General features: G+C 35.9%; 1 protein-coding gene across 4 annotated transcripts in view; it reads left to right on the forward strand.

Annotated features, from left to right (window-relative positions):
- The window catches only part of HMGCR (3-hydroxy-3-methylglutaryl-CoA reductase), a 54712-nt gene that overhangs the window by 34423 nt on the left and 5316 nt on the right, over window positions 1–14973 (forward strand). For all 4 annotated transcript variants that reach the window (XM_024732781.1, XM_024732783.1, XM_024732782.1 and 1 more), the window contains exons 2-14: window positions 4275–4462; window positions 4888–4999; window positions 5273–5360; window positions 6686–6770; window positions 7669–7774; window positions 10818–10924; window positions 11029–11145; window positions 11577–11725; window positions 11844–12091; window positions 12201–12379; window positions 13409–13603; window positions 13946–14104; window positions 14244–14401. In XM_024732781.1, the coding sequence (XP_024588549.1) occupies window positions 4298–4462; window positions 4888–4999; window positions 5273–5360; window positions 6686–6770; window positions 7669–7774; window positions 10818–10924; window positions 11029–11145; window positions 11577–11725; window positions 11844–12091; window positions 12201–12379; window positions 13409–13603; window positions 13946–14104; window positions 14244–14401 (1868 nt within the window). In that variant the 5' untranslated portion in view covers window positions 4275–4297. The remainder of the gene's footprint in view (window positions 1–4274; window positions 4463–4887; window positions 5000–5272; window positions 5361–6685; window positions 6771–7668; window positions 7775–10817; window positions 10925–11028; window positions 11146–11576; window positions 11726–11843; window positions 12092–12200; window positions 12380–13408; window positions 13604–13945; window positions 14105–14243; window positions 14402–14973) is intronic.

The raw sequence follows: 14973 nt of genomic DNA on the forward strand, positions 1-14973 counted from the left end.
TTTTTTTTTTTTTTTTTTTTGTCAGGGGGCGTGGTCTCCTTGGTGCTGATTGCTGATGTCCTTTAGTCCAAACCTTGTAGGTTTTTCGGAATATTTGGTTTTGGTATTTTGATAAGGAAGAACGTACCTTGGAGACTCACAAATAGAACAGTCAGTTTTTGCAGTAGGAGGAGGTTGATGTACTTCATCTTAAATGGTCGTTTGAAATTTTTCAGGTCTTTGAGGACATGCCTTCTTAGACTTGGTCTTGAAAAGTCATGGGAAACATCTGTTTCCAGGCCGTACTAAGTAATCGTGTAAAATTTTAAAGTCACGCAATGTAGAGAATGTATTTTTTATGTTTGCTTGTGAATTAATTTTTTTATCCGTGCAATGAAAGACATTTTTGGATTTAGAGGTAATCTAGAAAGGCCCAGAGTGTGACAGACTGGATTGTGAGGGCCTGCTTGGTGGTAGTGTCTTTCCAACTTGTGATAAACTTGGCAGTAAAGACAATGGGAGTTAGTAATATGAAGGCTTAAAAATGTGCAAAGATTACAGCATTAACATGTGAAAACGGTTGTGTGTGTGGCATAAGCATTTCAAGATGAAGTGTGTGCGCACACATGTGCACGTGCTCTTTTTATTCTTGTATGATCCAGTTTCTAGGCCATGGATAGATTAACACATCTATATCACTATCTATTTAGGTTGACCATATGAAATTGCTGATATTTGACATTTGACCGTTTTTCCCATACAAAAAATAGCAGTTTCATATGGTTCACTTAATACTTGCCTTTGTTAAAAAACTTTGGAGCTCTAGCTTCATAAGTGAATAAAAAGATATGTGACTTACACAGAGGCACACCATGTCATAGAATTGGGTGTAGAATCCAGGTTTCCTGATTCCAGTGTGAGAATTTTTTTTTTCCATAGGATACTGGGTTGAGCAGAATTCTCGATCCTGTTGGAATAAAAATGACTCAGTACAAGACATGGTTTATTTATTTGTTTGTTTGTTTGTTTATTTTTGGCTGCGTTGGGTCTTTGTTGCTACGCATGGGCTTTCTCTACTTGCGGTTGAGCGAGGGCTGCTCTTCGTTGTGGTACGTGGGCTTCTCATTGCGGTGGTTTCTCTTGTTGCAGAGCATAGGCTCTAGGTGCACGGACTTCAGTAGTTGTGGCTCACGGGCTGAATTCAGTAGTTCTGGTGCACGGGCTTAGTTGCTCCGTGACATGTGGGATCTTCCTGGACCAGGGCTCGAACCTGTGTCCCCTGCATTGGCAGGCGGATTCTTAACCACTGCACCACCAGGGAAGTCCCCTACATGGTTCTTGCCTTCAAAGAGACAAAACGTACACAGCAATTAATATGAGAACAATGTAAGATAGTGTATAATCAAGTACTGGAATGTGTAGCACAGGAAGAGTGCTGAGTGGGAGGAAAGAATCAGAGTAAGATGCCAAAGCATCTTTTTCTGCAATTGGCCATAGTAGGTGGTTTTTGTAGCATATTGAATTAGAGTTTGGGGATTCAATTTAATTTAAATTATCCATTCTTTTGAATAATCTGTGAAATGTTTGCAGCATACTTCAGTCTGAGTAAGCAAGGCATACATTGCCTAACTTGATTTTTTAAACTAAAATTTATTTTTATTGCAGCATGGCCTAAATACTGTACTTTGAATTGGCATGAGCTGTCTATTGCCTGCTAGTGCCACTTGCAACTGCTGATGAAGTTGGAAGATTGGATTCCATGGCATTTAAATGATTTGCAAAAACACAGGGAAATGGAGAGGGTGCTAGTGGGAAATGTGCAATTATAGTTACTTTTGACACACCTTTGTACATTTGGTTACTCATTTTGTATTTCCAAATAGGTGAGGTTCTCTGTGTTTGGAGACGATTTATGAGATCATGTCACGGGATCACGTGTAAATCTTTTCTGGAATGTTGCAAAGATGACTTTACACCTAGGAAAGAAATGCTCCAGTATTGACAATGCTACCGTGAAGCTTTTGAGGGAAAACATAATGTCCCTAATATATAATTATAGATTAATAATGCTAAACCTATTTGTGATCAAATTGGGGTGCCTTCTTGCTAGCAGCTCAGATTTTAATTCAACCGAATTAACTTTTTAATAGTGAAGAATACATTTTCTTGTTAAGGGAATATTCTAAATTGAGGGGGCTTGGGCGGAGAGAGTGTTAGAAACTTTGACCTAGTTTCAAAATGTGTTTTTAGTTAATTCATTTTCTGCAACACTGATGCTAGTTGATCCTTTAGACTAGTTTATAGGGTTTTGTTTTTTTGTTTTTAAATATAAGGAAGTTATGTGATAGAAGGCTGTCATGAAAATCTAGGCTCTTATGAGGCTTTTAGTTGAAATGAAGTAGAGTTCAAATCTAAGATATGATTAATATTCTCCAATACTTTAAGTCCAAGTCCCTGCTAATTTAATAGAAAGTATGTTTGTTATTGTTCATTTTCCAGGATAGTATAGGAAATGTATAGCCTCTCTTCCCAACCCCATCCTCCCTTAATATGTTCTCTGAATGCAGAGAACTGGGGGGCTTGAAGTGGGGGAGTTATATCCATATCTTTAAAAAAGTCATCTTTAGGTCTGTTTCAAGATGTGTCAATAAAATGCATGCTACTGTAGCTTAAGAATTTATTTTTAATTAGCAGGTATTTGTTGAGCAACTGCTATGTATGAATGCAATGTGCTGGAGGATGAAATGAGCAATAGGCCTCAGGGAGGAAGGTTGAAAAAGCCTGAATAAACACAGGCAGATGCATGCCACATTTATACATTTCAGTGACCTGCCTGCCTTTTAAAATTGAGACCCACAATAAGAAATACATGTTATGTCGGAAGCCAGTACAAACACTCACATGTATAATTTCATGAAACGTAATGTTTCAAAAAATAATATCTACCCATACCACATGCCTTACCCACAGCTTTTTTCTCTTTTTCCTTTTATTTTAAAATATTTGTTCTGACTCATAAACTTGATTTCATGATCTCATCGATCCAGTGAAGGGTTGTGACCTGTGGTTTGGAAACCAGGTATCTATTTGGTGGCCTGGTGTGGCTGAAATGTAGAGAATAGAGAACATTGAGTGATGCAGTGAGAGGTGATGCTTAGTAATTGCTTTGGTTTGTAAAAGCATCTCTTATTTTCTTTTCCCTAACACTTTAAATAGATTAATGCTTTATTTTCCTTAATTTGGTTCCTTTTTATTTTCTTTCTTCAATAAATGAATCACTTTCTTAATTATTACCATAAATGTGAGATTCATTTGAATTCTTGATAGTCTGTCAATCAGTGGCCTTAAAATTAAATCTTAATTGATTTTTATGGGTAGTTAATATGCTTTATCATAAGCATTAATTTTAGTGTAAGAAGGCTTGCAAGTTCCTATATTAGAGATTAATAACTATACTAGATTTTTTTTTAAACCAGAATATCAAAATTATTATTACTATTATTTAGCCAGCAAACATGGAAAAGTTTTGCCATGGTAGTCATTAGGTCAAAATAACCCATATTCTGTTGGGAATTTTTCAGTGCTGTATGTCTACTTTGGCCAGCCATCCTCTTATTCTAGTACTGTTCCAGCATTTTTATTAAATGCTGTTAAAGTTTGGGAAAAGACCTCTGGTGACAGCAACATTGGGAAGGTTTATTAAACATTTTGCTAGTGACATATTATGCCATGTGTTTTATGGAATGGAAAAGTCTAATGGACTCCTGCCCTTGAAGAGCTTTATAAACTAAGATAATGATTTACAGGAGGACACTGAACAAGTAGATTGTTTGGTATTTACCTTTTGCATAACTAGAATGTAGAGAATGAAGAGGGTGCTTATATGCATTTTGTGTCAGGGTAATCAGAAAATAAATGTGAATGGTGGTTTCTCACTTTTGTTTTGTGCTTTATTGCTCTCCTCCTTGCCTCAGATAATAATCAGGCTGAGGTATTATTTGGTTTGATCTTAAATGCTCGAATTCATACAACTGGTAAGAAAAAGCTGCTTTTAAGTTGTTTGTTAGTGAATAATAGAGGATTTAAGTGTTGTGAGTAAAGAAGTAATAACAGTCCTCTTATTTTAATTTTGTAATTATTTTCCAGAATTATAAGGAATACTGTCAAATAGTTTTATTCTTAATATACAAGACGCTGCATACAAATCAGGGTTTACAATGCACTTTTCCTTAAAATGTTTTCCTAAGAATACAGTGAGCTGTATACTAAGTGTTCATACTTGATATTCCTTCCAGGATCCAAGGATCCCTCAGCTACAATGTTGTCAAGACTCTTCCGAATGCATGGCCTCTTTGTGGCTTCCCATCCCTGGGAAGTCATAGTGGGGACAGTGACACTGACCATCTGTATGATGTCCATGAACATGTTTACTGGTAACGATAAGATCTGTGGTTGGAATTATGAATGTCCAAAGTTTGAAGAGGTTTGTGAGATTAATCTGATTATTGACTAAATACATTTTGAATTTCTAAAGAGTGTTTCCTTTTAGAGACCACATAATCAAAAAAACTTATGAGTAAAATTTTTATTTCAGTATTCATAACTTTCATTTACTTATATAGTATGGAAATGCACTGGAAATACTTCTCTTTTGCTTTTGGTATACAAATGAGTGTAATTGACTTTACTTGAGAAATATAGCTTTCATAAGTGACTAACAGTGAAAAATGATCGGCTTAAACATTAGATTGTTTAAAAATTAGGAGTAAATTTTTGATTTGCATTGTAATATTTTATTTGACTTGTGCCTAAATTTATACTATCATGATGGTATGTAAACTAATGATGCATGCAAAATAAAAATTCTTATTTTTAATTTGGATTTTTCTTTTCTATCTCTCCCAATAGGATGTCTTGAGCAGTGACATCATAATTCTGACAATAACACGATGCATAGCAATCCTGTATATTTACTTCCAGTTCCAGAATTTACGCCAACTTGGATCAAAATATATTTTGGGTAATAATTTTATATATTTTTGTATGCTATCAAATTTTTGATTTACTGTGGAAATTTACCTGTTTGTTTAAGTCATGTGTGTGGAAATGTGTGTGCTGCATGTATTCAATACTTTTATTTATTTTTATTCAAGTTAGACGTTCTGCTATTTGAGACTTTCATAATCTGGAGAAAATAGTATTATTTCTCTCAGAATATCATATGGGACTGTGTGTTATTGTGTGTGTAAAAAAGGCTGAAGTTTTTTCAGTTTGCTGAATTTTGTCATTTTAGGTATTGCTGGACTCTTCACAATTTTCTCAAGTTTTGTATTCAGTACAGTTGTCATTCATTTCTTAGATAAAGAATTGACAGGCTTGAAGTAAGTATTTAAGCATAAATATACTTTCTTTTAAAATATATTGTTAAGAACTGTTCTTCTCTATGATATAAAGCATTATAGTATGTAAATTATCAAAAGTTTATAGAAAATATGGGAAAATTTTTCATGTAATCATTTAGCTAATTTTAATACCTGTTAATGTTTTAGTATATATCCTGTCCCACTTTTTTATACTTAAAGAAAACTTCTGAGATCATACTGTATATACTGCTTTATAACTTTTATGCTTTATAATAGTTTATCAACATCTTTGCATGTCCTTAATGCTAAACTAAATTATTTGTAATAGCTGTCTAGTATTCCCCTATCCTCTAGGTTGGATTGTTAGGTTATTTAATTTCCCCCATTAATAACAACACTGTGATAAATGTCTTTGTAGCTAAATTTTTGTTTGTATTCATAGTTATTTTCTTAGGATACATTCCTAGCAGTGAAACAGTGGCTGTGTAGGCTTTTAGGGCTTTTAAGTGCTGTTATCGCCAGTTTGGTCTCTAGAAAGGTTGTTCAGTTTATTCTTCTATAGATAGTAATTAATGAAAAAAGAATTGCACACAGTATACAGGTTTCCCCTGCTATCCGAAAGTACAGCTTTCCTATGAAACCTTTTGTAAGTGAAGAAGCAATTGCCTTGGGACACATCTTTGAAGGGATGCACACAATAAATCAAGGTAAAGCACAATGCTTACAGACACAGTTCAAAGCTATGGCAGCTCGCTGCTGAGATGCTAAGTGTAGTTCCCAGGCAGTGCCGTTCTGTCTGCTCCAGGTACCCACTGCCTCTATAATGGTTCCCTGCAAAACAAACACTGAATGCTATTTTCTCTTTTCACCTTTTTTTGTCAAAGTGAAAACCTTGTTTGGATTTCTTTTGGTTAGCAAAAATGGTTACTATGTAGGTCTTTCATAAAAGTGAAGTGGCGTAAAGCAAACTTTCGAAAAGTGGGGGACACCTGTATTCCTCTTTTTCCCCCATGTTGATTCACAAGGACACATTTTTTTTTTAAACTAAGGATGATATTTTGCTATAGAATTATCAGAAGGTGTTTCTGTATAAATATATTTACATTTTTAACATTAAAAATATTCTTAAATATTTTGAGTGACTAATATTTAGCTTTGAGGATGTCAAAGGAATATAGGTTATACCTTTTGTTCTGCAAAGAGGTAACACATGCCAGAGCTCATACAAGGCATGGGACGAGGGGTGGGGGGGGAGTTTTGTTTTAGGAAGGGATTTTTCGGTAATATTTTTTCTTTTGTTAAATAATACCTGATCATCTTGTTTTCTTTTTTTCTTCCCCCAGTGAAGCTTTGCCCTTCTTCCTACTGCTGATTGACCTTTCCAGAGCAAGTGCACTAGCAAAGTTTGCCCTCAGTTCCAACTCACAGGTATTATTTATAAGACATGAATGTTAGTAGTATCCTTTTTTTCAGATTGTTTACATTAATAGGAAAGATTAATAGAGTTTCTTCACAGTTCAAGATTCAGGAATTGCCTGCAATTTTGTCAAGTCCTAAGACTGGTCTTCCTAGGAGCCCTAGGAACTGTCCCATTTATCTGACAACTCAGGTGTAATTCCACAGCTTCTAGAATTTGGAATCTTCCTATTTTCCTTTTTGAAGTTTTCAGAACGTAAGGTATTATGTCTTTTGGATAAATTGGAGTATACACCTAGTGAAACATAGCAGAGAACAGACAGGATCTAATGGAAGAATCTCAGGGTAGATTGATTTCTAAACCCCGTGAATTAACACTAGCATTATTTCCCATGTAAAGTTTTATCTTGGTGTTCATTAGTCACTTTAAAGAACATAACATTTTTAATAACGCTGAGTAACTGAGTATAAAATATCGTGTACTTCTGCCCTGATGATGTATTTGATGAATATTTATGATCATTTGAGCATTTTGACAAGGATATTTAGGTTTCATAATACTAATATGATCTCAGAAAATTTGCAGCTAAGAACTTCTGTCAATGGTAGCCAAAGTATAAAATGTAGGATTTATGTGGGATTTAAATGGCAGGATTAATGCACCACTTCAAAGGACTCTTCCTAAGAAATATCTCGTTCAGTGGACGGGGAAAGCAGGGCAGTGTACATATTCTTCTTTCTTTAGTCCTCTATATTATCCTTTGTATCTGGAATGCCTGTTAGTCTTAGCATATTGTGTATTTTATTCTTAATATAGTAAATTAGGTTTAGTAGAAGCCCTGGGATGCTCTAACATTTTTAAAAGTTACTTTGTACCTTACCCTCATGATATGTTTGGTCTGTGTTTTAGGATGAAGTAAGGGAAAACATTGCTCGTGGGATGGCAATTTTAGGTCCCACATTCACCCTTGATGCTCTTGTAGAATGTCTTGTGATTGGAGTTGGTACCATGTCAGGTTTGTAAACAGTTTTTAATATATTTTAAAATGAGTTTGTAGAAGAGAAAAAGGAATATATTAAATTGTATCAATTACTCTTAAATTCTGACTTTTAAAAGTCTGACATTACTCTTAAAATTTTTTAATTGTATGAATATGTGGGTATATCTGATCTGACCTTATGTCTGTTTGCTTTAGCAAAAACTTAGTAGGTTACCGATTTCTTTTTTTTTTTTACATTAATTAATTATTTTAAATATTTGGCGGCATTAGGTCTTTGTTGCTGTGGGCGGGCTTTCTCTAGTTGCATTGAGCGGGGGCTACTCTTTGTTGCGGTGCACGGGCTTCTCATTGCAGTGGTTTCTCTTGTTCTGGAGCACGGGCTCTAGGCACGCGGGCTTCAGTAGTTGTGGCATGTGGACTCAGTAGTTGTGGCTCGTGGGCTCTAGAGCACAGGCTCCGTAGTTGTGGCGCACGCTCTTAGTTGCTCTGCAGCGTGTGGGATCTTCCCGGACCAGGGCTTGAACCCATGTCCCCTGCGTTGGCAGGTGGATTCTCAACCACTGCACCACCAGGGAAGTCCCCTGATTTATTTTCACTCTTACTATCTCATCATCTTTTCCTGTGCTCTACTTTTTTGATGACTTTAAGGTGTTTTTATTTGCTTTTTGTTTGGTTTTTAACCAAGATTGTATTCTAGGCTCATTTAGAAAGCGTCTTCCATCCTCTACTGTTGTCTGGACTAAATTAATGACTTGGTTCCTTGTATTTTAATTGTCATGTAGGAGACAGGCAAAAGTCAGGAGGTGGACAGATCTAAGTTGGGTCCACCTAACTGAGTGGTTAGGAAGATTTAATCAGACAGTATGCAGTACATCTTAGCACTTAGCCAGCACTGACCCCAACACATATGTTTCTTCATCCTTAATTGGATAGTAGAGAATTAGATATTAAATATCAAACACAGGACTCCATTATATAGGACAAAAATTATGGCCTCATATGGAAATTTGCCAGAATGAATATATCATGCTGTTGTCAAGGTTTCCTAATCAACTAAGACTAGATTTTATGGCTTTCTCATGAGGGTCACACTTAGTTAACTACTATTCTAGTGTATTTCCTGGTGCCTTAGTGCCCTCAATAAGGGGTTTCATTCTTTCAAAAGTGTATTATCTAACTTTTAAGAGAGTAGTTAGTTGCTATTATAAGTTGAGGTCTGTTCACTAGATAGTATGTTAAATATATATAATGTTTCTGCTAACTTTCTGAGGGTAAATTTATTATTTATTCAGTTATTTTACCTGTCATTCAAAGTTTATTTAGCAAAGATTTTTTAAAATTATTTTTTTAAATGTACATTTCTTAAAATTTACTTTTTGGGTATAGTTTTGAGTATTGACAAAGATGTAGTCATGTAACTGCCACCACAGTCAAGAAAAATGTTTTTGATCAGGTGAAAATATACCTATGTGATTTTATACAAGCAGAACAGTATGTAAGAAGATGAGAGGATTAGTTAGGAACTGGTAGCGGGGCTGTGAAACCAAGGATTATTCATTTGAAACTGATGTGGAAAGCAGTGGAGACTGATGTGGAAAGTAGGGTGATGAGTTTGGTCATAAGTCAGAGCAGTGGACAAAGGAAGTGATTAGATTTGATATTGGAAAAGCCAGCTAGGAGGCATTTACAGCCATACAGAAATGGTAAAATTAGGGATTTGGCTTAGGGTAGAATAAAAGGACAGATTTAACACATACTAACTAGGAAGTAAACCTTTGGAAAGCCAGTAAAAAAATTTTAAAAAGTCTTTACTTCTTGGAACTTGTAGATTGGTGCTTCCTCCTTGTAGTAAAAAAGTGGCACAAAGAGGCTGCGCCACTGGGACAGAGTAAGGAAGAATGCCTGAAGAACCTCTGACGACAGTAGTTACTGTTGTACAGAGGGAAAGAGTAGGTAGCCAGGTGGTAAAAAGCAATGGTCAATATGGTTTTGATAGTCTCAAGTTTGAAAAGATTACATTTGGCTACTTTTTAAATATAGGTTGTTCTTAATGCTTTTGTCATTGTAATTTTGTATTCTCTTGAATTTTTGCATTTGAGGGTAACAGCTATAGAATTTTTAGAAAATACAATGTATGCTTTTTTTCTGTTATTTAGTCAAATGATCTATTACGATTCAGAGAATAAAATACAACATTGAGGGTTTTTTTGTATTACTCTAGTTAGCAGTCTTTATGGGAGAAGGGAATCAATTTTTATATGTATTTCAAAACATTTTTATATTTAATGTGAATAACATCAGAAATACGTTTTATATTTTATATTCAAGTTTATTTGTAAAGAGAGGGAGTAGGATTTGGTAATCTAATCTTTCCCCAGCTCTGTTCCCTTCTATTTGAGAAGATTACCAAGTGATATCGCAAGCATTTTGTAATGGAACATTTGTTAACTTTGGATCTTGGGTTGCCTTTTTGCATTATATCATTTTTCAAACAGATCAATGAAAAGAACCAAAATTGTAAGAACATCAGTAGACACCACAGAGGTTATATTGAAAATAGAGCTGAGTAGTACACATATTTATTATGATACTATATCAGGAATGGTATAACTAGCAGTGTGTTTTTTACAAAAAGTCCTTGGTCCACAGGTGAATTGCTTTTGTGGTGATGAGTGGGATTGGATCAGTAGTATAATGGGGTGGGAGGAGTTTGCTCCATTAGAGTTGACTGTCCTTGATATCCTATCTCAAAACAGAGTACACCATTTGATCAAAGGGGATGATCAGACGGATATTGAACGCTGCCGTGCCTGGCATTGTGACGTTGGGGACATGGGAGAAGCCAAGGTCACTGCCCTCGAGGAAGTTATCCTCTGTGTGCTCAGGCTTCACAGCACCTCTGAGTTTCTAATTCTTTTTCCAGTAGATGGCAAAGAGCTTAATATACTAATACTTCCACGTATTTGTCTACCCATAGGAAGAGTCCTTGTGATGTATGCAGCGTCAGAAATACACATACTGCTTTACTAGCTGATGCATTTAATTTTTCTCTAACCAGGGGTGCGTCAACTTGAAATTATGTGCTGCTTTGGCTGCATGTCAGTTCTCGCCAACTACTTCGTGTTCATGACTTTCTTCCCAGCGTGTGTGTCCTTGGTTTTAGAGGTAAGAGCAATTCTTTCTTATATTAGTAGAAGAGTAATATTTTTCATATTAGTTCACCTAAAGAAAATTAGCACCTTCTAACGTAGTGCTGACTTACTTTGTAGCTTTCTCGGGAAAGCCGCGAGGGTCGTCCAATTTGGCAGCTCAGCCATTTTGCCCGAGTTTTAGAAGAAGAAGAAAATAAACCAAATCCTGTTACTCAGAGGGTTAAGATGATTATGGTAATTATACAGTTTTATTCTTCTTTCATTATTTTTAGTTCCAGTATCATATTCTGCTTTTCAATTTTTTTCCTTCTTGTTGTCTTTATGCAATATTTGGCTCTTTCACTGATGTTCCTGTTTCCTTTTTTTTTCCTTTTTCTATCTTTTTTTCTCATTTCTTTGAGGCCCCTGGTTTTCTCTCTGCCCTAAATAGATTTTTCAAGTTCTTCCACTTTATCTCTCCTTGAAAATCTGTTCTTTTTTTGGGAATGTTTTCAGCCGTTCAGTGGGGCCATTGCTTTAGTCAGTCACATAGCAAGCCTGGGTCTTTCTTTTCATGGTAAGGGAGGCCATGGGAGGATGGTAGTGTTTAATTATCCAGTTGCACAGGATGAGTTTAGGTTCCATTGATATGCAGAGGATACATGATTTTTACATTTTTATTTCAGTCTCTAGGCTTAGTTCTTGTTCACGCTCACAGTCGCTGGATAGCCGATCCTTCTCCAGCAGACAATTCTAAGGTTTCTTTAGGATTGGATGAAAATGTGTCGAAGAGAATTGAACCAAGTGTTTCCCTATGGCAGTTTTATCTCTCTAAGTAAGTTCCCTGAGCCCTACTTTGTTGTCTATGAATCATAGCACTCTATGCTACTGAGAGTTTAGGTGTGCCTTTTGTATTTGAGTAATAACATTTTAATTTGCTTTCTTTTATTCAGAATGATCAGCATGGATATTGAACAAGTTATTACCCTAAGTTTAGCTCTCCTTCTGGCTGTCAAGTATATCTTCTTTGAACAAGCAGAGACAGAATCTACGCTCTCGTTAAAAAACCCTATCACATCTCCTGTAGTGACCCAAAAGAAAGTCGCAGACGATTGTTGTAGACGTGACCCTATACTGGTCAGAAATGACCAGAAATTACATGCAGTGGAGGAGGAGGCCAGGATAAACAGAGAAAGAAAAGGTGATTTCTTATTCTCTTCATTTTCCATTCTTCCACTGTTGATTTGTCAAGAAGTCGAGTCATTTTTAAAAGTTCAGTGTTGTGAGATTTCTTTTGATCTCTTGAACAGTTGAGGTTATAAAACCCTTAGTGGCAGAAACTGACACCTCAAACAGAGCTACATTTGTGGTTGGTAACTCCTCCTTACTCGATACTTCACTGGAACTAGAGACACAGGAACCTGAAATTGAACTTCCCATGGAGCCGCGGCCTAATGAAGAATGTCTACAGATACTTGGGAATGCAGAGGTGAGAAAATAAAACAAACTCAAGCTGGTATCTTTCTTAAGAAAAGGAGCTTTTTTATTAAAGGAAGGAAGGAAGTTATAGCTACTGAGTACCTAAGTTCTGGGCACACTGTTGCATGGTTTACAGGTACTGGTCTTATTTATTTATTCCCTACAACCTTGTAAGATAGGTGGAATTTTCTCCATTTTTCAGATGAGAAAATGTAAGCTCCAGGAGGGTTAATTAAGTATGTCCCAAAGTAAAACATCTAGGAAATGGTAAAGCTAGGATCAAGAGTCCAAGATTTACTGACTCAAGTGTCACAGTGCTCTTTCTACTTTATTACTGTTTATTAAAGAGATGAGCAACTGCTGTATTCTCATATGTGTTAAGGCCTAGGAAAGCTTTCACACAGAAATGAACTTCAGAGAAAGAAGAAAGGTTTTGGGGGCTTTTTGTTTGGTTTGGTTTTTTAAAGTAAGCTTGATGCTTCTGAGGAGGCTTATTCTCTTTCTGATGTTTGAACAGGATGTCCTGCCTACAGTCTGCTCATGAGTTAGCGTGACTATTGTGTTCTATCCGTATCTGCTTACTCTGGTTCATTCCTAATTTATGTGCATATGAGTGAGAATAGATTGTGTTTTTCTTCATCAATTTCCTTTCCCTCATTCTTATTAACATGTGTACCAGTATCTCAACTGTCATGCTGTATTACAAAACTTATAGGATGGGTGTCGGAATCTCAACTGGAATTTTTTTTTTCTATGAACATCACTTGAACAATTTAGTGTTTTTGGTTTAACATTTGTTTAGTTTTCACATTTTTATAAAGAATTTGTTTTTATTTTGATGTTCTTATTTCTACTTAAATCATTTCCTTCTTTAGAACTTCAAATTCCTTTGGGTTCTTAAAGTACTTGTGTTTTCTATGGAGAGCACTGTTTGTATTAAATGGTCTATTTATTATGAAGAGTATGAAATATGGTTCTTCAAGTCTTTTTTCATTTCCCTCTATCCAACCTCCTTCTATTTTTTTTCCCATTTCTTTAGAAAGGTGCAAAATTCCTTAGTGATGCTGAGATCATCCAATTAGTCAATGCTAAGCATATCCCAGCTTACAAATTGGAAACTCTGATGGAAACCTATGAACGAGGTGTATCTATTCGTCGACAGTTACTTTCCAGAAAACTTCCAGAGCCTTCTTCTCTCCAGTATCTGCCTTACAGGGACTATAACTACTCCTTGGTATGTTATTTTCTTGATTTGAGTAGCTTTGCTTTGTAGCTTTAGTCTTTAGTTTTTCAGTCTTTTTCTTGACTTGTCTTTTATACGTACATAGTTTTATAAAACATCTTCCTTTTTAACTCATTTTACTGTAATTTATATTCTGCTTATGATATAGGTCATCAAAATTAAAAAATATTTTTCCTGTTGTTATTTATAGTCATTACTCAAGACTTTTAAAGAGTAAATAAAAAACTTGGTTGAAAAATACACTAAAGCATTAAGTTTGAAGAAAGTTATTAATGACAAGGGCTGGGTATTTGCTGTATAGATTTTCACATGGTGCCTGACTTTACCTTTTAGGTGATGGGAGCTTGCTGTGAGAATGTTATCGGTTATATGCCCATCCCTGTTGGAGTGGCAGGACCTCTGTGCCTGGATGAAAAAGAATTTCAGGTTCCAATGGCAACAACAGAAGGTTGTCTTGTGGCCAGTACTAATAGAGGCTGCAGAGCAATAGGTGTAAGTTGGCATTTATATATTTGCCTGTTTTGATACACTCTAGGCAGTGAGAAGAAATTTGGGGACAATCAAGGACACCTTTTGGGACAAGCAGAACTGTTTTCAGGATTAACGTGCTTTTGTAACATACTCTTCATAGCTTGGTGGAGGTGCCAGCAGCCGAATCCTTGCAGACGGGATCACTCGTGGCCCAGTGGTGCGTTTTCCCCGTGCTTGTGACTCTGCAGAAGTGAAGGCCTGGCTCGAGACACCTGAAGGGTTCACAGTGATAAAGGAGGCATTCGACAGCACCAGCAGGTGTGTGTGTGGGGGGGCTTATATGTGCATTTATGTTTATTTCAGAACCAGTGCCATCTTCTAGGATGGCGAAACATAACTGTTAACGTATTGACTGCCTAAGGTGATGTAACAAAATATCAACTTTAAATCCATTCTTTCAAAATAAGTAATATTAATGCTTGGTTGGGATGGGGGGAGCAGAATGTTGATACAAATGAATATCTCCATAAAGGTTAATTAGAAAAAAATAGTGTGAGCTTGTAAGTTTGTGCGTTGGTTTTATAAGGCTCACTTTGATTAGGCTATTACTTTGCCCTAGAAGAGTTTTGACCAAAACTTGCCCTAGGGCAGAATTGCCTGAGAAAAAGATTTTCCAAGCAGGATAGAGGTAAATATTAGTATAGCAGATTTACTTTGAATACAAAAAATTAAATTTATAAAGAAATATAATCAATACAAATGATAACCCCACTATAGTTCAAGCTTATATGCTTGTTTTTATTTGAACTTTTAAAGTTTATTTATGATGACATGACTTTCTGCAGCCCTTCCTTCTTGCAGCATGTAAGAATGAGACAGAGTTGAAGTAG

Source organism: Neophocaena asiaeorientalis, unplaced genomic scaffold (genome assembly GCF_003031525.2).
Source record: "Neophocaena asiaeorientalis asiaeorientalis breed wild unplaced genomic scaffold, Neophocaena_asiaeorientalis_V1.1 scaffold515, whole genome shotgun sequence".
Taxonomy (NCBI): Eukaryota; Metazoa; Chordata; class Mammalia; order Artiodactyla; family Phocoenidae; genus Neophocaena; species Neophocaena asiaeorientalis.